Genomic DNA, 21,059 nt, shown 5'->3' with positions numbered 1-21,059 from the left:
TGGCTTTTCAGGTGGGGAGGACCGATGGGCTTGAATTTACTGTCCCTGCACCCTGAGCTCCTGACTTCCCAGGATCCCTATGCCTGTCCCACCTGTTGTGAGGAAGGTCGCAAGTTTAGTCACACAGGGCAGAGAAAGCTGGAAAGGTGACCTTGAGGGATGTCCTAGGATGGGGGCGAGGGGGGAGGGGTGACTCTCAGGGAGGGCTGATGCAATGGCAGGGAGAGCTGTTCTAGGAAGAATCTAGATGGGGGTCATAATGAGGAGTACCCCAAGCCCAGGGCCTATTGAACCCAACCTCAGGTGGCAGTGGGGGGTGACCCCGAGGGAAACGCTGGGCATTCAGAGATGGCTGGGGCCCGAGGGTCTTGAGCTGGTGATATTTGGGGGTGGTGGAGAGATAAGGGAGAATTCAGGCCTCAGGTTAGACTTGACCTGCTGGTGTCCGAGAATCCTGGCAGGGAACTCGTGCTTGAGGTGTGCGTGTGTTACGAGGGAATCCTCGGGCCCAAGGGGGACATTTCTGGATGACTTTGAGAGCTGAGGGGCCTAAGAAGGGAGCCCCGAGTCCGAGGACGGCATTTGTAGGCAGCTGAGACTGTAAGGGGTGAAGCAAATGCTCGGCACCGAGCCTGCCCCCTCTACCCTCAATCACGCCTCTAGGCGGCGCAAAAGAACACGCCGGCACATACCTGCGGGAACGGGGGAGGCGGGGCAGATGGGACCGTCTCCAATGGGCCCTCTCGGGCAGAGGGCAGTGCCACGAACCAATCGCTGTGCCCAGCGCTGCCGATGCCCCGCCCACGACCGCGCGCGCTGTCTCGGCGCCCTCTGGCGGTCAGCTCCACCCAGCACTGCTCTGTACCCCGCCTGGCCGCCGAGCCCGTCCTCGCTTGCCCCGGCCCTGACAGTGATCCAGACACACTTGTTCATCTATCCGCCACACCTTAAAGACGGCGGGGGCGAAGGGGGGGGCGGTGTCCTGCTTCTCAGGGAATTAGGGAAAGAAGGCAACCGAAGGCCTTCTTTGCGGCCCCCCAGACGGCTCACTCCATTTGGGGACTGGAAGCCTCCACGGCGGCGTAGGAATCCAGACACGCCCGGGCCGCGCCCCTCGCTGACCACACCCACCTGCTTTTCTCGCCGACGCCAGAACCCGCCCACGAAGGACGAGTCGAGGCCCGGGACTCCTGTCTTGTGTGTGTCTCCCCCACCCAGGTGCACCCAGCACCTGTCAGGGTCCCCGCTTTCAGCAACTTGGAGACAAGTACCTCCAACATTGGTGTCTGGAGGCAGGGCACCCCCTAGTGGCCATTCCCAGCAGTTCAAGGGCCATGGTGTCTGAGGTGGGCAGGGTCAGTGGCTTCACCATGGTACCGATCAGGTTCTGCCTTTCCTTACGCTTTGGAACCCCACTATTCTCGGAAATGATATTCTTCCCGACTCGTAGGGCCACTGTGACACGTGTTGTAACAGGTGACAGGTATAAAGCTCTCCTCTTGGGGCTTGCCCAGCTCTCAGCCCTATTATCTACACTACTGCGAACGGACGAAGAAACCAGCAAGCACTCCCATTCCACCCCTCGCTTGAAGCTGTGCCGGGAGCAGCCAAGGCTAGAGTTTTTCTGTCCAGGGATCAGGTGGTCCTGGTTCGGGGCGGGGGAGGGGGGTAGGGGACACACCTCAGTCTCAAAATTTGTGTTATTAAAAAAAAAAAAGGAAAAAGGAAATACAATATACGGTTCAATAAATAGAAAAAAAGTTACAAAATGACATGATTTTGTCCTTAATTACAAGAGGAGAAAAGACAGAAGGGGTGATTGGGCTGGGACACTCTCCCTCTTCCTCCCTGGGCCAAGGTGGGAAAGGGAGACCCAAGAGAGTCAGCAGCTGAGACTGAGACACAAATAGAAAGGCTAAATGAAGGGAAATAGGGAAAGGGAGAGAGTAAGATGAGGGGAGGAGCAGGGACACAGAGCAGGAGAAAGAGAGAGAGCCAGAGTCGGAAATGCCAGGATGCCAACCTGTCTCCTTTCCAGATCTGGGGCGGGGAGTCCCTGGCTCTCCTGCGCTCGTCTCCCCCACCCCCCCACACACCAGGTTTGGAGGACAGTGTGAGCCTGGCTCAGTTCCTGAGTTGTATCCAGTGACTAGCAGGTAGGGGGAGGGACAGTAGTGACCCCTTGAGCCTGCCCTGGGACCTTGGCATCCTCGGGAATGGGAGTCCTGGCCGGAAGGGGGTGAGGTATGTGGCTGAGGCCTGAGGCCTCTTCAAATCCTTCAGTGGGAATGAGCCATTGTCCCAGCTGGGCAGCCTGGAGGAGGCCCTGGGATGCAGAACGGGGCCCCTGAGGCAGTGAGGGGAGGGTACAAAAGGAGATTTAGATGCCCTAACAGGAGTCCCCTGGCCACCCAGAGTGGAGCGTGGGGCGGTCTGCTACGCTGGCTTTAAGAGCCACTTTCTGGAATGTCCTGCCTCGAAGCTCCCACCCCCACCCCCAGTCCAAGCCAGGCCTGCCTGTCTGGGGAGGGAGAGCTTGCCTATTGCTTTTGGGGTGCCCAAGGCGGGGTCATACCAGCTGCCCAAGCACACACCCCCTTCCGGGCCCCTGGGTGGCGGTATGGCTTCTGATCCTCACGTCTCGCACTCACTTGCACACTCCTAGGCACACGTGTGGCAGGAAGTCACCCCCCTGCCTCCCCCCCACCCCCCCCCCAGCAGGCCTCCAGGGGATGGCAGGCAAGATCTCCTAGCTGCGGCCGGGCTCCTTCCCTGACTTAATACTGAAACGCCACGTGGGCCTCCAGTGCCGAGGCCCTGGATGGGGCGCTGGTGCCGCGGAGGCAGGGGTGAAGGGGGCCGCAGCCCCTCAACCGAAGCGCTCCCGCACCAACAGCATGAGCTTTTTCTTGCCCTTGTAGGTCTGTTTGAGGTTCTCCAAGAACTGGGCGAACTGCAGATGCCCGTCAGGCGCCAACAGGAAGGTCTCACGGGCCTGGCCTAGGAACTCGATGAAGTCACCGTAGTGCCGCGGGCTGATGTGCGTGAGGCGCGAGTGGCTGGTGGCGATGTAGGCCGCCACCGCGGCGTCCAGGAGCTGGCAGAGCGGCGCCCGGTCAGCGCCCAGCGGTTTGGCAGCCCGACGGGCCCCCAGGGGCCCCAGGCCAGGTGCCGAGAGGGTCCAGCGGCGCAGGATGTCAGAGAGCATGGGGGCGCAGTGGATGCTGCGGATGATGAGGGGGACGATGGCAGAGAGCTCGTGGCGGCCCAGCGAGTGGCTGAGCGAGCAGGCCCAGAGCACATCGTTGACGGCGGGGTGGCTGTCCTGGTTGAAGGCGATGCTGAGCTGCGCCAGGGCCAGCGTGGCCAGCTTGTACGCCCTCAGTGGGAGGCCACGGTGCTCCATGTAGCGGGCCACGGTGAAGAGGTGGGCGTGGCCCAGACCGCCGGCCGCAGCGTCCAGCACGATCTGGTAGGCCGCCTCGAAGGCCGCGTGGTTCTTCTCGCACAGGGTGAGGGCGGGCAGGGCACAGTTCTGCGGGTCTTTCATGGCACACTGCAAGGCCAGGGTGCGCGCACAGGCCCAGAGCTCCTCCCGCCGGGGCGCATCCAGCTGCAGCCGCGACAGCGTGGCGTGCGTGGTGCCTGTCACCGCCACGATGGTGGCAGCCTCCACTGGTGTGAATAAGGAGTACCAGTTCTGCATGATATTCATCAGGGCCTGGGGGCCTGGGGGGAGGCAAGAGGGCAAAGCTGGCCGGGAAGAAGGGCGGGGACTCCCAGGTGCGGGCAGGGGTTTGCCCTGATGTGCTGTCCCCACCACCCAGGGCTGAAGACACAACTCCTCTGCCGCCACCCCAAGCCTGACGGAAGCCACACCCCACCTTTCCAAAGGAGCGGGGAGCAGCGGGGCTAGGTGGGGAGAGGGCACGCTTTGGAGCCGCTGTCCCTTCTCCAAGCCACTTTGGCCTGGCCAGCTTCTGGGCCTCTGTCCAGCTCTGTCCCTCCACAACCCCCATCGCACCAGCCTGGCCCTGAGCTCGGGCTGGAGTCACGGAAAAGGCCCGGCCTCTCTCTCGTGCCTGCCTGCCGCCATAGGGAGACAGACGGCAGGTTCACTGGGGGACTCTCACCAATCTCTGTGGCACAGCTGACCAGCCAACGCACCATCTCCCTCCGCCTCCAGGTCATGGTGTTCAGGGTCATCCGCATCACCTGCAGCGTGGGAGGGGACAGGGAAGGGGATCAGGGATCCTGAGGGGCCCAGGAGACTCGGAAATTAAGGGCTGAGTCAGTGAGCCACACAATCTGGACATGTGGCCTTGCCTCCTGGGGCCTTGGTTTCCTCGCCTATAAAATGGGGATTAAAGGGGCGCCTGGGTGGCTCAGTCGGTGAAGCGTCCAACCTCAGCTCACGTCATGATCCCGCAGTTTGGGGTTCAAGCCCCGCGTGGGGCTCTGTGCTGAGAGCTTGGAGCCTGGAGCCTGCTTCGGATCCTGTGTCTTCTCCTCTCTCTGCCCCACCCCTGCTCATGCTGTCTCTCTCTCTCAAAAATTAAAATAATAAAAACACTAAAAAAATAAAATGGGGATTAAAAATGGTATCTACCGCAAAGGGTTGTTCTGAAAGTGCGATTACTCAGGTAAAGCTCCTGCACAGGACTGGTTGCTTCTCTCTAGAAAGTTCCATGCTCCTGTCAGATTTCCCCCTGGAGGCCCAAAGCACCTACCCCACAAGTCCCACCTTCCCTGCTTGCCTCTCCCCCCCGGCTCCCTCCCCAGGTCCTGTCTGGGGGCTCTGCCTTCTGAAGGCTCCTAAACAGTGTGTCACCTCTCTAAGGGACCCCTCCCTGCTCTCACCTCCCACATACCCCCTGCCATGGCTCCACTCCCCCACAGGAGGTTGTTCTGTTCGGGGCTCATCCCGCCTTCTGCAGCCCCCCTGCTTGCCAGTTCTGGGAAGGTCCCACCCCATCCTGCAAGCCTGCCCCCCAACTGTTCCCTATCGTCCTGTTTTACTTCGCACTCTGAGGCCCCGCCCCCTCCGGGTCCCACACCCTGCTTTTGACTCCTCACCTCCAAGCTGCACCCCTGCTGGCCTCTGACTTGCCCCAGCAGGACAGCCCTTGCCCGGGCGGCCCCTGGGGACGGCCCCAACTCGCAGGCCCGGCCTCGGAAGACCTCAGACTCAGAGGTGGCTCCTCACCTTCAGGACCCTCCCCCGGGCCCCGCCCCCTCCGCGGTGACCTTTCCTTCCAGGCCGGTTCCCAGCAAGCCCCGCCCCCAAGCAGGCTCCTTATTGGCTCTGCTCCCTCAGCTTCAGCCCCGCCCACCCAGGGGCCCTAGCCGCGAGCACACCAGCCCCAGGCCCCACCCCAAGCCCAGCACCCTAGGCTCTGCTGCTTTTTGTGGCCCACCGGCTCACATGCGGAACCCGGACCCGCATCCTTGTCCTCAGTCACACCTCCAGAAGTGGACTGTCACCTTCAGACTCTGCCACAGAGTCCCTCACTCACAAGCCCACCCCAGCTGGTGACCCTTCCCTCATTCCCAGATACGGCTCCTGGCGGCCCCGCCCCCAGAGGTGTCGCTCACACGCAGGCGTGGCCTCAGGCAGCCTTCCCCTCCTCCCCCCCTTGACTCCGGCCCACCTGCAGGCCCAGTTCCAGCGCAATGCCCAGCAGCGTGGTGTCCGGAGGCGCGCTGGCAGGGGTGGCCGTTTTGCAGGCGTCCTGGGCCAGCTTGAAGAGCAGGGCAGGCGAGTGGATGTTCTGCTGGATGGAGCCCAGCACCGCATGCAGCCACTTGGGGTCTCCTGGGGTGAGGGAAGGAGGAGGGCAGGGTCAGCACACCTGGCACCAGACCCTGCTGCCGCCTGACCTGTTTACACAGCTTCCTCCCCACTAGGTGCACCCGTGTGAGGAGGGAGAAGCACCCGGCAGTGGTTCCGTAAAGATCCAGACCACTCTTGGTACTCCCTCACCCAGCGGGACAAAGCCACAAAAGGACCCCTAATTGTCAAGGGCATTGATTCTGGACCTAGAGCACCAGGGTCCCAATCCCTGCCTTGCCATTCACTAGCTGTGCGATGCTGAGCAAGGCACTCCACCTTTCTGTGCCTTGGCCGCCCCACCTGTAAAATGGGTTAAACTAACACTATGGTACCTGCCTCACGGGATGGGGAGCCCACACTTGAAAAGCTTTAACAGGGCAAGAACTATAGAAATGTGAGCTTTTATTGCTGTTATTATCACCGGGCCACACGGGCCTCCTCTGTTCCTCAAACATACCAGGCACAATCTAGCCTCAGAGCCTTTGAACTGGCTATTCCCTCTGCCTGGAATGCTCTCCAGGCCTGGACTGCACCCTCCCCAGATTCATGGGGAAGCCCGGATCCCCAGGATGATGGTATCTGGGGGTGGGGACTTCCGGAGGCACTGGGTCCTGAGGGTAGGGCACCGTGACGGCATCAGTGTCCTCCTGAGAAGAGGAAGAAATTGGAGCTCTTTCTCTGCCAAGGGAAGACACAACAGGAAGGTGGCCGTCTGCAAGCCAGGAAGAGAGTCCTCACTGGGAACCGACTAGGCTGGCACCCTGATCTCGGACTTCCAGCCCCCAGAGCCGTGAGAAAATAAACGTCTGTGGTTTGAGCCCCCTGGTCTGTGGTTCTGTCATGGAGGCTCCAGGTGACTCGGACAGCAGATATCGGCCATAGCTCAGGCCTCTTGGCTTAAGCATTAGCCTGCTTTAGGCACTCCTTACTCTCTTGCTTACTGAGTAACATAACTGTTTACCTTGCACGTGGTCTGCCTGCCCCCACTAGAACGTAACATCACAGGGCGCGGGATTCGGAACCGTGTTGTGTGTCCCTAGCGCCCGGGCACTGCCTGGGCCATCTAGGAAGTGCTCAAGGAAAACTGAAATCCGATGAAGGAGTAAAAAGGAGAGGGGAGGAGTGACAGAAAGGAGGAAAGAGAAGGCAGAGGGGGACAGGGGGCAGCCGCTGTCCTCACCCTTGGCAGCTGTCAGCATGGCAGAGGCCAGCTCGCATTGGCGGGTCTCCAGGTGGCCAAGGATGAACCAGCGGGGGAAGCGGTTGCTCATGATGGAGTCCAGCGGGTTGGGGTGAGTTTCTCCGGCTGGAAACGCGGTCTCCAGTACAGGCAGCCTGGGGCAGGGGACGGGGAGGGGGAGAAGTGCAAGATGTTCACCAAAGTACTGCTGATGCCCTTCACAGTTGATTAAATAAACGATACTCTATTCATATGCCAGGGCCAATAAAAATGTGAGGTTATTTGTGTCCTGATGCGGCCCCCTGTTAGCCTTTCTGTCACCCCTACTCTGTTCCAGGTACCGTTCCCCTCAATGTCCCTCAAATACAATGAAGCACAGTCTGACCTCAGGGCCTTTGCACATGCTGCTCCCTCTGCCTGGAACACTCTTCCCCAGACATCCTTACGGCTTCTTCCTCACCTCCCTCAAGTCTTTGCTCAAATATTTTTCAGTGGGCTCTTCCGTGCCCCGCCCCCCCCCCCCCCCCCCCGTGTGAACTTCCCACTCCCAACTTCTCCCAGGGCTTCTTTGCTATAGGTCACATCTGACACACAATATAGTTTACCTATTAATTTCTTTTTTTTTTTTAATTTTAAAGTTTATTTGTTTTGAGAGAGAGAGAATTCCAAGCAGGCTTCATGCTGTCAGGGCAGAGCCCGACACGGGGCCTGATCTCACAAACGGGGAGATCATGACCTGAGCTGAAATCAGGAGTCGGATGTTTAAATCGACTGAGCCACCCGGGCCCCCCTATCAATTTCTTGATGTCTCTCCCGCCCCAAAACCTCAGCTCCATGAAGGCGGGCATTTGTGACTATTTTACTCACTGCTGCGTATCCAGCAGCCAGAACAATGCCGAGCACACAAATGTTTGGGGGAGGACTTTACGGGCCCACTACGGCATATCGTTACCTGGCTCACTCTCTATAGATGTGGTTTATATTTAGAAAGTCCTTCTAAGTTGTCGGATGGGATCAACAGCATGGAAGAGGAGTCAAGACTGTTCTGGTTTCAAATATTACTGAAGTTTCCTCAACATGTGACTCTGGACACACTTTAAGTGTGTTTACGTGTAAAACGGGGGTCAACGTACTTATTTCTCTGGGTTGTTAAGATTACACGAGGCGGGGCGCCTGGGTGGCGCAGTCGGTTAAGCGGCCGACTTCAGCCAGGTCACGATCTCGCGGCCCGTGAGTTCGAGCCCCGCGTCGGGCTCTGGGCTGATGGCTCAGAGCCTGGAGCCTGTTTCCGATTCTGTGTCTCCCTCTCTCTCTGCCCCTCCCCCGTTCATGCTCTGTCTCTCTCTGTCCCAAAAATAAAATAAACGTTGAAAAAAAAAATTAAAAAAAAAAAAAAAGATTACACGAGGTGATGGGAGCCATGGATTTGGACCAGGGACCGGCACCGTTTCTTTGCACGAGTCTGGACAGCCGGGATTTTTGTCTGTGCAGGCCATTTGGTCCCTGTCCCAACAACTCTGCCACTGCCACGTAAGTTAGCCACAGACGATACATAAATGAATGGGCGTGGCTGCGTGCCAATAAAACTTCACTGCTGGACACTGAAACTTGAGTTTCATACGCTTTCCATGGGTCACAAAATATTATTTTATTTTCAAACACTTAAAAATGTAAAAACCAGTCTCATCTCCTGGGTTGTACGGTAACAGGTGGCAGGCCAAATCTGGCCCATGGGCTGTTAATTTGCTGGGTCCTGCTTAGATATCCACAGCTCTTCAGAGACGATTCTTTCCAAATATTCTGGAAAGATGCACCCTAAATGGGATCGTCTGAGATTGGGGACAGAATGCACTTTATTTGTTGGGCATGGCTTAGGACACAGAGGGCCTCTAAAAATTCCGCTGGGGCTCCCAGGTGGCTCAGTCAGTTGTGTCCAACTCCGGATTTTGGCTCAGGTCATGAGATCAAGCCCCACGTCAGGCTGAGCGTGGAGCCTGCCTGAGATTCCCCCCGCCCTCTCTCTCTCTCCCTCACCCTCCCTCTGCCCTCTGCAGGCACTTTTTCTCTAAAAGAAAAAAAAAAAAAAAAAAAAAAGCACAGGTGCAAGAAAGAGATACAGGATGCATCATGGGTGTAAAAGGAAGACCAACTTTCAATTTCCAGACCATGGGTTTGCCGAGATCTTGATTCTTGTGGGTTAGATAAGCAGAAAGTGGTGACACGGCTTGCCTCGGAAGAGATTTGGGTAGGTTGGGACAAAAATGTCTAGAAAAGGACTCTGAATTCTGTGCCGTGTGGATATCTCTCAAATTCAAGATCATAACACCCACGCATATTTAATAATCAAAAGCACAGGGCAACCGGGCTGCCAGCGTGAGGGAGACTGAATTAAAGAGGCTGTGAGTTCAGGCGGGAGGACGGGGCTCCAAGGGCGCCTCTCACCCTCCAGTCCGGCCCGGTCCCCTGGGCCAGTCCCCAGCCGCCCCTTCTCACCTCATGGCTCGCAGCGCGAGGCGGTAGGCCAGGTCAGGGTCGTGGGGCAGCAGCGCGGTGAACAGGTAGCGGGCACAGGTGTGCATGGGCACGCTCTCCCGGAAGAGCACCTCTCCGAAGCCACTGAAGGGACCCGCTGCAGGGGCATGCTGAGCTCAGCCCCCAGGTGAGGGCTCGTCTCCGCCCCTCCCCAGGCTCAGAGTAGGGGGTAGGCTGGCGCCAGGACAGAGGGGCAGGGGCTGGGGGTTAAAGAGGTCCCGGAGGTGGGGGTGCAGGGCCGAGTCAGAAAAGCGCCGGAGAATCCGAAGAGGAGACCCGGCCTCCCCGTTGGTAGGAGGCAGGACTCAGATACGAGAGGGCGCTGCACCCGCTCCAGGGGCGGGTGGGGGCCTCAGAAGGCAGGGCCACGGGCAGAGCCACTGAAGTCCAGCTGGGCATCAGGGACCAGGCTCCTCGACTCCAAGGTGGGAGAGGGGCAGCGCCTCAGAGGCCACAGCGGCTACCGGAACTTTCTCGGGAGCAGGGCCAAGGGCCGGATCTCACCTTTCAGGCGCTGCCTGCCGAGCTGGGAGCGAACTACGAGGGTCTCGAGGGTCTCGAGATCCAGCAGCAACCGACCACCGCAGGTGGGGGGCGGGACCCCGCCTTCAGGAGCGGGTTGGGGGGGGGGCGGGGCCTCACCTTCCAGCAGCAGCCCGGCCTGTCTGCGCAGCACCTGCACCAGCCGCTCGTCCAGCTCCACCTCCTCCAGCAGGGCCAACAGCTGCTCCTCGCTGCGCACCACCTTGTCTTGGGCGTACAACCCCTCGGGCAGGGCCCGCTGCTGCCCCAGGCCCAGCAGTGCCACCTCGAGGGCCAGCGCCAGGTAGGACTCCCCAGGGCTCCCGGGCACCGGCACGTGCTGGTAGGCCACCTTCCGCTTCTCGGGGCCCGAGTCTGTGGGACACGGGTTTCAGGTTTCAGGACCCGCTTCCTGGGACTCCAGCGGCTCTTCACCTCAAGCGGGGGTCCTGGGGGCTTAGGTTTAGGGGGAACCCAGCGGCTCCCAGCTCTAACCAGACACTTCCTACCAGCAGACACGTAGGTCTATGGTGGCCTCGCGGTCAGGAGAAGCGGAGTCTACGGGCTGCTGGCACCGGTTAGGGGGTGTGGCCAAGGATAAGGGTGCGGCCTCACTTTCTTTTCTCGGGGTGCTGGGCCGGGGAGGGTGGGGGGATGCCCCTCTTCCTCCCAGGGGCCCCAGTGTAGGCACCTGGGTAAAGGGCGAGGGTTTCCTCCTCCAGGCGACAGGCCTCCAGGAGCGCCCTGCAGAGGCAGCCAATAGGGTCCAGGGGGTGGCCCACCCAGCCTTCCGTGTTGGTGATGCAGGTGTTCCCTTTCTGCAGCAGCTCTGCAGGCAGTATGGGGGGGCTCAGTGCCTGCCCCTCCACAAGCCTAGTGTGGGGGGGTTCTGCCCTTGAACCCCTAGCCCGGCCTCCCAGAGCCTGCCCACTGCCCACCCACCCCGCAGCCATCTTCTCTGCCCCCTGAGCTCTGTAGCAGCCCTCACCTCCACAGCCTTGGCCTCCTGTCCCACAGCCAGACGTAGGCCTGGCAGGTCACAGGATGAAAACTGGGTGCTTTCTGAAACACCTAACCGGTGCCATTGTCCTCTTCTTAACCCCTCCCATCATTTTCCATCTCACCCAGCTGTCCCGACCCCCCACGTGGCCACCTGCCCCATCCGAAAGCCCATTCTCCGATCTCCTCCCACTCCTGCCTCTGGGATCCTGCCCATGTTGTTCTTCTACCTGAAACACTATCCCTCCTTCCTGTTCCCCTGGAAAACCACAATACATCCCTAAGATGTACAGCTCTCAGTGGTTCTGCGGCAGGGCGGGGTTTCTCTGTGCCTCTAGGCCAGGCCAGAACTCTGCCGGGGTCCCACATCCCCCAGGTTCCCGTTATACCCTGGGCTCAATTTCCTGATAAGGTGCCCTCCTGCCTCCCCATAAGCCAGTCCACAAACACGTTCTTTTTTTGGCCCATACACTGTGGCTTTTTTTGGTCCCCCTAATACGAATTTGAATTTGGTGCCCATGTTCAAAAAATTCAGTAAATTGGAGCACGTGGGTGGCTCAGTTGGTTAAGCGTCCAAATTCGACTCAGGTCATGATCTCACTGTTGGTGAGTTTGAGTCCTGCACCAGGGTCAGCGTGGAACCTCCTTCGGATTCTCTCTCTTCGCCTCCCCCCCACCCCCGCCACCCACTGTCTCCATCCCCCAAATGAATAAACTTAAAAAAAAAAATCAGGGGTGCCCGAGTGGCTCAGTCCGTTAAGTGATCGACTTTGGCTCAGGTCGTAATCTTGCAGTTTGTGAGTTCAGGCCCCGCGTCGGGCTCTGTGCTGACAGCTCGGAGCCTGGAGGCTGCTTCAGATTCTGTGTCTCCCTCTCTCTCTGCCCTTCCCCTGCTCACACGCTATCTCTGTCTCTCAATAACAAATAAACGTTAAAAAAAAAAAAATCAGTAAATTTGCACATCATACAATCCAGATTTCTGGCCTGTCTTGAAAATCTGGGCACACTGGGTCCACGTTCCTGAAAGACTTGTGGCTGGTGCACCCATCCTGTTCCACGGGAGCTGGAAGCTTAGAAACTACAAGTCCCAGGCTCCTTTGCGTGGGGTGCAGAGGCTGGGAAAGGATGAGGCTCTTCTGCAGCCTCCATGAGCAGGTGTGTGACTGTGCAGGGCACAGACACAAGGGCTTGCCAGAAGGTTCCGAGTGTCCTCCTGGATGCAGCCCACAGTGCAGCCACAGGCTGCTGAGCTCAATGTCAGCAGTTTGCTGTAATCCCTGTACGTCAGAAGTTCAGGTTCTTGAACCTAAGCAGTGGTATCCCTGACTCTTAATGCTGCAGCCCCTCCAGTAGTTTTGTGAGGCCTCAATCCCCTGTATTAAATTCTTTTCGGTTCCCGACACCTTCGGCTGATCTGGCTTTCCCGGTGGGACCCCGAGCGGTACCCACAGATGTCAGGGTTGCCACAGTGCCCAGCAGTCGGCATTTGTGTCTAGAGCCCCAGGGTAGTGTGACAGTCGTGGCACCCACCTTTTTTCTGCTGCTTGTAGCTTTCAAGCTGATGCCGTCGCTGCAGCCGGAGTGAGTTGACTATGGCCCCTGCCAGCCGCAGGGCCTGACGGGGGTATCCATGGGCACGCAGGGTGTCCACACGGGCGCACGCGGTGGGGAAGGGCTCACCCAGCCACAGTGGGCGGCCCTGGGGGTCAAAGGTTGGCTTTTCACCGCCCATGGTGCCTGTGAGGCTGGGGCCGTAGGAGTCGCTGGCCAGGATCCTCTGCAGGTGAGTGTCGCTCCAGTGCAGGGACCCAGCCTGCAGGGCGCGGCCGAAGACGGTGTGGCGGGAACCTCTAGCCCCCACCTCCTCTTCCTCCTCCTCCTCTGGGCCTGCGGGAGAGGCGCCCAACATGGCCTGGTAAGGGGGCCTAGCACTCGGGGCTGAGGCCAGCTCCCCTGACTGGGTGCCAGCTGGGGACTAGACTCTGGGCTCAGTGATGGCTCTGTTGGAGGAGCTATTATAGCCCTTCATGCCAATGGACAATGGAGGTGGAATAACTGTCCATTGGTCTCTCTGTCCGTCCTGCCCCTTCCCTGGACTCCATTCCTCTTTCTCTCTCCGTCTCTACCCCCACCCCCATTCCTCACTTTCTCCTCTCTCTCTTCCTCCGTCCCTCCATCTTGACTCTACCTGTCTCTCTCTTCTCAACAGCTTTTTCCTTTTCTCTCTGTCCCCCCACCCCTGCCTCCATGGCCAGGAGAGCAGCCCAGAACTATAGGCGTCTTAAACATTTCACTTCCTGTGACTCAGGCTGCCTGCCGCCCCTGCCTGGGCACTCCCTCCCTCCCTCCTGCTGGCAGGGGCTGGGGGCCCCTCTGCTCTCCCCCAGAGCACTGTGATGGGGAGAGACTGGGCACCAGGCCAGCTTTTTTTGGGGGGGGGAATGGCAGGGTCCCCTCTCCTACCTCGGCTGAGGGTCATGGTGGGCTGCAGGCTGGGCTCGTCAAAAGAGTAGTTGCCCTCTTCCAGCGGGCACACGTCCAGCTTGTCCCACTTGCCAAGCAGCTGCAGCCAGCTCACTCGCTCCTCTGGTCTGCAGTGGGGGCTCAGGACGACACACACCCACAGGGCCCCTGGGGAGGGAGGGCGGGTGGTCAGTGTGGGCACGAGGCAGGCTCAGCGTTCATGCCAATAGGAACGGGCACACACCTGTGGAGTGCCTAGTGCGTGCCGGGCACTGGTCTCTGCTGACCCCTCATCTCCAGCCTCTGAGGTTGCAACTGATAGTCTTTTCACCTTATAGCCCAGAGAGGTAAAAGCAGTTGCTCAAGGTCACACAGCTGGGAAGTCAGGACTGGAACCCAGACTCTTCCTCTTGCTGTTTTTTTTGTTTGTTTGTTTGTTTGTTTTTCCCTATAGCACTTATCACCATCTGTTTAGAGGGGTCAGCAAACTACCGCCCGGGGAAAAAATCGAACCTGCCACCTGGTCTGAACGGCCCACGAGCTACGATTGACTTCTATGTTTTCAAATGGTGAGGGAAAAATAAATCAGAAGAAGATTTTGGGACGTGTGAAAATTACGTGAAATTCACATAAATAGCCGCTGTAAACAAAACTGTATTGCGACGTTGCCACGCCCATCTGGTGATATGTCAGGGGCTACTTTTCCACGACAACGCTCAAAACTGAAGCTGTGAGAGACCAGTGGCCCACCAAGCCAAAGCCACAGACAGTCGCCTAATGGAAAAGGTGTGGTCAGAGGGGTTGCTAGTATTTGATAGGATTTTGTAGTGTTTAGTGTCAGCTCCAAGAGGGCAGGTATTTAATCTTTGTTTTCTGCTGCAGCCCCAGCACCCAGTACAGTGCCTCTTACATCAGAGGGACAAATGAGCAGAGAAAGGATTCAGGGGCCAGACCCTAATGTCAGGGTGGGCAAGACCTGGCTGCCGGGGCGGCCGCGGGAGCGGGAGCCCCGGGTCCAGTGCGCCGCCTCGGAATAGGCCTTACCCAGCTCGTCCCACAGCTGCCGGCACTTGTCGGTCATGCCAGCGCCCTGCTGCCGCCACAGGGCCAGGCGCGGGTCCTGCAGGAACTGCTCAGTCATGAGGATCAGCATGCGCGCCCCGTTGGAGTCCCGCATGCGCAGCATCTCCCGCACCTGTGCCGGGATGGGGGTGGGGCGGGGTGGTGAGGAGGGGGCGGGGCGCCGGCACCTCCCAGTCCCCGGCCCCCGCCGCGCCTGCGCAGCACCTTGCAGAACATGGAGCGCAGCTGCTGGCTGGCGCCGTAGTAGCCGCCGTTGGATAGCAGCTGCTTCACCTGCTCCTGGATCTGCTCCTCGTCCAGGTGCCAGCAGTTGGCATCCTCGATGCCTGCGCCCGCTGTGGGGTCTGGGGCACCTGCGGGGACGGAGGAAAAGTGAGGCCGGGGTTTCCAATCTCCCACCAACTCCCATCTGTCCACCACCCTCGGTCTACCTTGATCCCAATCAAAGCCCATCCCCCCTCACCGATGCGGTCAATACCACCCACTCCCCATTCACCCACCATCCTACATGATCGTTCGCTCACCCAACCCCCCACCATTCCCAATGGCCCATCCATCTCCCTACCGTCCATCCTACGCCATCCTCTCCCAGCCCCGTGTAGCTCCAAACCCTCCCGGAGCTCACAACGCCTCCTGGTCTGTCTCCCACCCGTACCCCACCCGACACCCACCCACGTCCACATACCCTTCATGCCCTCCACCTACCCACACGCAGGCCTGCTCCTGTGATCTTGGCGCACCCCCACCCGGGGGCTGAATCTCCCGGTTGGCTGATTTCCAGCCATTCACTCATCTGCCGGGGGCCAGGTCAGATCCAGGATCTGCACTTAACTAGGTGTGTGACCTTGGCTTCAGGCCATGGCGCTCTCCCCACCCCGACTCAAGGATCCAGGGGACCTAAGGATTCCATGGCAAATGCCTGCCTCGAGGCCACCGAGGTGGCTGCAAGCTGAGGCCGCGCCGCCCCATCAGGCCCCCGGGTGCCCTCACCGTGCACCAGGTTGATCTCGGAGCCCAGCAGGAGGATCTCATCAGCCAGGCGCTGGGCAGTGGGCAGCACCTCGGTGTGGTGGGCGCTGATGAGGTACTGCACGAACTTCTGCAGCTGGTCTCGGTTCATCTGGGACAGCGTCTCAGAGATGGGCAGCCGCAGCTCCACCTGGCGGGCGTGCCGAATTCGGTAGAGTGACAGGGCCACCACGTGGGCGCAGTAGAAGAGGTCCCGGTTGTCGCAGCCGCAGCTCACAGATGTGATCTTGCAGCGGTCAAAGCTGATGGAGACGTGGTAGAGGCGCTCGGGCTCTCCGGGGCCCCCCGGCTCCCGGATGTTTCCGCTCAGATGGAACCCTAAGACCAAAGCCAAACCAGCCGCCGCTGTGTCACCCGGGAGACAGGGGTGCTGTCCATGGTGCAAGGCAAGACCCGGATGCAAATCCCCGCGGAGTAACCTAGAGCAAGCCACTTAACCTCTCTGTGCCTCGCTTCCTCATCTGTCAAATGGGAGTGAATAGTGACATCTTCCTCATGCCTTTGTGATGAGGATGAAACGAGCTAATGCTTGGTAAATGTTTAGAACACTCACTGTAGGTATATAGTAAGTCCTAAATAAATGCTGGCTCCTGTTCTAATTCTGAAGAATATTATAATGATGACGTTGAAGGTGGTTTTCTCGGCCCTTGGGTTACCGTGGATACAGCCTGGGCTCCGGGGGCCCTGTAACTTCCTGGGAAGATGACAGAGGCCTATGACACTTGGGGGTGAGGGGCCGATGTGGCAGGCGAGGGGCCAGGTCATCCCATCACCCCCTGCCCCTCCCTGGCCCCTGGGGAGCCCAGATGCCAGGCTTATCCAACTGGTTGGGCAGCTCAGGCCCCAGCCGGCCCTGGCTGCGTCACGCAGAGAGACAGTGGCACAGAAACAGTGGCTTCCTCATACCGGCTGAAGATGGCCGAGCCTGGGGTGGGCTGGGCCATGTCCAGGCAAGGGGGCCTCCAGGCTGCCAGGGTTCAGGGAGGACCGTCTTGGCCAAGCCCCTGCCTCCAGTTAGGAGAAGCGGCGCTCCCACATGAGAGGTGTAGCTTTCCAGGGCTTACCCCCTTTCTGGCTCGACCTCTACTTGTCCGCTCCTGAGCCCCAAGACCACCCCTCACAGCTGATCTCAAGCTTCTACTCTAGGCCCCCACCTAAGCCTCGTTGCCTTAGGTCTGAGACCGCCAGACCTCTGATGAGAGCTCCCCCGAGGCCCTCTGCCTGAGGTCCAAGACTTCTTCTCACCTCTGGCTCTAGATCTTTGCCTCCAACCCTCACCTAGCCCCTGTGTCCTGAGGTCTAGGATCATTCTCACCTTTGGCTCTAAACCTTGGCCCTAAAGCATCACCAGGTCCCTCTGCCTGAGGTCTGAAACTTACCCTCCTTCTTGTTTACAATTGCTCCTTGACGCCTGCCTCAGGAGCGTCCTGGCTGAGGACTCCAGGACCACCTTTGCCTTTAGCTCAGAATCCCGTACCCACCCCCAAGTGGACTCAAAGCCTGAGGTCTAGGGCTTTTCATCACTCTGTCTCCACCTCTACCCCAATCCCCATAGTGGCCCTCCACCTAGGATCTAGAAATAGCCTCAGCCCTCAGCCCTCAGCCCTCAGCTGGTCCTTGCTGCCTAAGTTCTGGGACCTTCCTTCCCCTGCTTTCTAGTTCACCATCCTTCCTCCCAGCCGCATCTAAGCCCGCTGCCTGAGGTCCAGGCAGATCTCTGATCCTTAGCTCACAATTTCTTGCATAATCCTTCCTGGGCATGGAAGCCAGACATCTGGAACCTCCCCTCGCCCTGGCCCAGGCCTCCCTCCACTCCCCCCTCCTCCTCCTCCTCCTCCTCCTCCGCGCCTGCTCTGGACCTCCTGGCCTCCCCGGCAGGGGTGGGGGCCAGCACTCACCCACTTGCAGCACTCGGTCTACGGCCCCGCTCTGCAGCAGGTGCAACCCGCGGGTGAAGGGCACCCGGGCATCATGCTCGCCCTCTGGGGGCTGGTAGCCCAGCGACGAGTACATACATATCTCCCGCTCGCTGCGTGGGAACGACCAGAACACAATGCGCTTCTGGACCGGCTCTGGCACCCGGGAGAACCGCTCCTCAACCTGCGGGAAGGGCCGGTGGGTTAGAAACCCCGGCTCGAACCCTGGCTTTTGCCGCTCAGGAGTGTGACTTTGGGCAAGTCACTCTGCCTCTCTGTGCTTGTTTTTTCAAATGTGATGTGGGGATGTTAACAGCACTGCCCTCCTGAGTATCACGAGGATTAAATATTCATTTACATATGTAAATACGTTTGCAATAACTCCTGGCCTGTAACTTAGTGTTCCAGAACTTTCTGCGACCTCCCTCCTGGATACCAGGTCCGGGGGTCCTGCTGTAACATAGACCCACCTCCAAGGCTTCGAAGGGGCAAGAGAAAGGGAGACAAAAGTGATAACAATAGTGATCAGGTCTCCATTTTCTCAGCCTACACTGTGCTAAATGCTTTATGTATGTGATTTCCCATAATTTCCATAGCAACATCTCAGTGATACTAGTTATCATCCCATTTTGCAGCCTGGAGACTCTGAGGCTCAGAAGTGGGGTGAATTCACTTGTTCAGTCTCCCAGCTGGCAAGCTCCAGCTACCAAGACAGGCTCTGCTCTCAGTTTCCAACGGCCCACAGGAAGGGAGGGGTGTCCTCGTCACCCCGTGGGCTCTGGGCAGTGAACCAAGCCGATTGAGCCTGCGTTCCAATCCGGGCTTGCTAACTCACGGGCTTTGTGACCTTGGGCACGTTTCTCAACCTCTCTGTGCTCCAGTTTCCTCAAAGTGGGAGGGAGAACGACAAATCCCAGAGGGCTGCAGAGGACTCCATGAGCGAGAGTTTTCCTAGCACCAGGCCTGACCAGGGCAGGTACGTGGGAGACCCAGAGATGGTTTAGGATTGTGAGGGGTGGCAACCTCCCAGAGCCCCCAGTCCTGGGTTTCTGGGGGAAGTGGGGGGGGGGGCAGTGACTGGCTGAGGCCTTGGGGATGGTTTGGCAGATGACTAAGGAGGGATTTTTCCAGGCCGTGAATCAGAGCCTGCCCCATCCCCACTTGGCGGCCCAGACTCATCAGTCCTGCAGACTTCCTAACTCTGGAAAGGCCAGGGAGCAAAGAACACCCCTCAAAGCCAGACAGAGGACAGAACCTATGGGGGCTGCAGAAGGCTTGGTCAGATCCAGGCCACCTCTCCACTCTCCAGAGGCCCACTCTGAGGCTGGAAAAGGGGACTCTAACCTCACCAGCCCTGGGGCATCATGGCAGAGCCCTCAGAAACTACAGAGGTAGGGTTCCAGTGCACCTGTCCAGGTACTGTGACCCAGGCCTCGCCCTGCTGCTGATCCCCTGGAAGGACTGGGATGGCTGGGGGGTGGGGGGTAGGGGCGGGGGCAGAGGGAGGGCGAGCACTGGGGAAATAGGGGGATGTGGGAGGGTACCCTCACCCTGGAGGGGTTGGGCAGCCCCAGGTGGGAGGTGGTCTCAGAGGGAGGGGGGGCAGGACCCCAGGGAAGGAGCTGGAGGAGGAGGGGGGTTCCCCAGGAGACAGGTGGGTTCTGGAGGCACGGATCAGAGACAGAAAGGAGTATCTTGAGGCTGGGATCTGTAGAAATGGGGGGGGGGGTCTACTGGGGGTGTGGGGCAGCGATCTGGGGTGTCCAAGTGGGGGCGGCTTACAGGAGTTGGAAAGAGGAGTGAGGATTGAATGGGGTGCTGAGGATGAGGTGGGAAGAGAGGGACTACGGGGCAGGAGGAGAAGGAAAAGGAAGTGTCCTGAGCTGGGATCTAGGGCGCTGAGGGCATCTCTGTTCTTGTGGGATGGAGGGCAGGGATGGCAAAAGGAATGGGGGCGGGTCACAGGGCTTGAAGAAGTGAAATGGGAGGATGAGGGGGTGTTTCGGGGCGGACTTAAGGATCCTGAAGGGGACCTCTCTCTGGGAGTGTCTCATGTGGGGTCAGGTCCGAGACTGGAGGTTGGGCAAGGGGAGGAGAAGGCAAGTCGGAGAAGGGGCTGGGGGTGCGTCCCTTCCCCCCTCCACCCCCCCCCCGCCCCCGTCACCTGCTCGAAGGCCCAGCTCTCGGCTACTCGCTTGGCGCTGAGGTCCAGCAGCGCCTCGGGCCGGCCCCGGCCGCGCACGGCCCCGGCCCCGGCCCCGGCCCCGGCATCGCGCTCCTCAGGTCCCACGGGGCAGCCCCGGCTCCGCTTGGCCGCAGGGGGGTCCATCGGCCGGACCGGGGCCGGGGCGGGGCCTGTTGGGGGGTCGGTCCGATGCCCGCTTTGCTTCGCCGGATCCCGCGCCCCCTACCCGCCTTCCAGTTCGTCTTCCGCGCTCGGCCGCCCCGGGACCCCAGCCGCACCCACCCCCGCCCCGCGCCGGGCCGGCCGGGTGATGCGGCCCCTTTAAGACTCTTCACAACAATGAAGCTGCCTCAGTCGCCGCTTTATCCTCCGCCGTCGTCCCGCCCCCGCCGCCCGTCCCCATTGGCCCCCCCCTCGGCCTCCGAGGCCCTCCTCCACCATTGGCTGCACCTCCAGACTCGTCCCTAAATTCTCGCTGTTCATTCGTTGTATGTGCTGCCTGTCTTTTGGAGGAAACCCAATCAGAGAGCTCATCGGGCTGTGCTGTCAATCATGGGGCACCTGCGGCCAATCACAGTAGGAGGACCCCCGCGGCGCAGGCCGTACGCGAAGTTTCGGGGCGGGTCCTGGGTTCATTCACAACATTCCTCTCCCGCCCCCCTCCGGCTGGACAGCGCGCCCCGGGCAGCTGGGGCTGCGCCCACACACGGCTTTGTTTACTGAGGGTCGCTTCCGGGCTCCGCAAGGGGACAATCAACAAGGCTCGGCCAGGGAGCGAGACTGAGCGGCGGGATTCCAGGGCAGCAGCTCGGCCCCTCCTCCCTCTGGGCTGTGTGATGCGAGAAACTCTCTCAGCGTCTCTGGGCGCGGAGTCAAGTTTTGATGTTCTGGGGGATGGCGGGGCGGGCGGGGGGCGGGGAGGATCCCAGTCTCCTTGTAGAGCTCATGGGGGCTGCAGACCTCCTCTCTAGAAATAGAGCTCAACTCAAGCCCTAAGAGAGGAACCCCTAATCCATTCTATGCCCTGAACATTACGTTGAGTCATAGGCAGTTGCTGATTTTCGACCGGTTTTGACCGACTAAAATGGCAATTTCGTAAGATTTAACTAATACTTGTCGAATCCGATCACCTCTAATTGTTTTTCCGACCCATTTTGTCCTGGACACCGTCTCTCGCCCGGAAGCCGCCCTTGGTCTTGATCGCCGGCCCCGCCCCCACGGCCCACGCCATCCTTCCTTTCCCCTGTCCTTAGAAAACCCGACGTTTCCCCTTCGGCACGCTTTTCGCCATTATCATTACATTTCTGCATGTGTTTT

General features: G+C 59.5%; 1 protein-coding gene across 1 annotated transcript; it reads right to left on the bottom strand.

Annotated features, from left to right (window-relative positions):
• Window positions 1-1,729: 1,729 nt before the first annotated feature.
• ZSWIM4 (zinc finger SWIM-type containing 4) lies at window positions 1,730-20,151 on the bottom strand. The gene is made up of 14 exons (XM_045492184.1): window positions 19,722-20,151; window positions 17,540-17,741; window positions 15,603-15,959; window positions 14,817-14,965; window positions 14,574-14,724; window positions 13,530-13,697; window positions 12,597-12,953; window positions 10,759-10,896; window positions 10,188-10,442; window positions 9,507-9,642; window positions 7,014-7,168; window positions 5,652-5,815; window positions 4,134-4,215; window positions 1,730-3,729 (listed from the first exon to the last, which is right to left on the bottom strand). Exons 1-14 carry the CDS (start codon window positions 19,884-19,886, stop codon window positions 2,870-2,872), a joined length of 3,339 nt encoding a protein of 1,112 aa, XP_045348140.1. The 5' UTR covers window positions 19,887-20,151; the 3' UTR covers window positions 1,730-2,869.
• Window positions 20,152-21,059: the final 908 nt, after the last annotated feature.

The sequence above is a fragment of the Leopardus geoffroyi genome, chromosome A2 (assembly GCF_018350155.1).
Source record: "Leopardus geoffroyi isolate Oge1 chromosome A2, O.geoffroyi_Oge1_pat1.0, whole genome shotgun sequence".
Lineage (NCBI taxonomy): Eukaryota > Metazoa > Chordata > Mammalia > Carnivora > Felidae > Leopardus > Leopardus geoffroyi.
This window is presented reverse-complemented; position numbering and strand designations above follow the sequence as displayed.

What these genes read in the sequence shown, in the direction of transcription:
- ZSWIM4 (XM_045492184.1), bottom strand. Translation starts at nt 19,886, where the DNA reads ATGGACCCCCCTGCGGCCAAGCGGAGCCGGGGCTGCCCCGTGGGACCT. An exon ending in CGAGATCAACCTGGTGCACG is followed by an intron (nt 14,966 to 15,602) that starts GTGAGGGCACCC and finishes CCGTCCCCGCAG; the next exon opens with GTGCCCCAGACCCCACAGCG. An exon ending in CACCATGACCCTCAGCCGAG is followed by an intron (nt 12,954 to 13,529) that starts GTAGGAGAGGGG and finishes CCTCTCCCGCAG; the next exon opens with GCCCAGAGGAGGAGGAGGAA.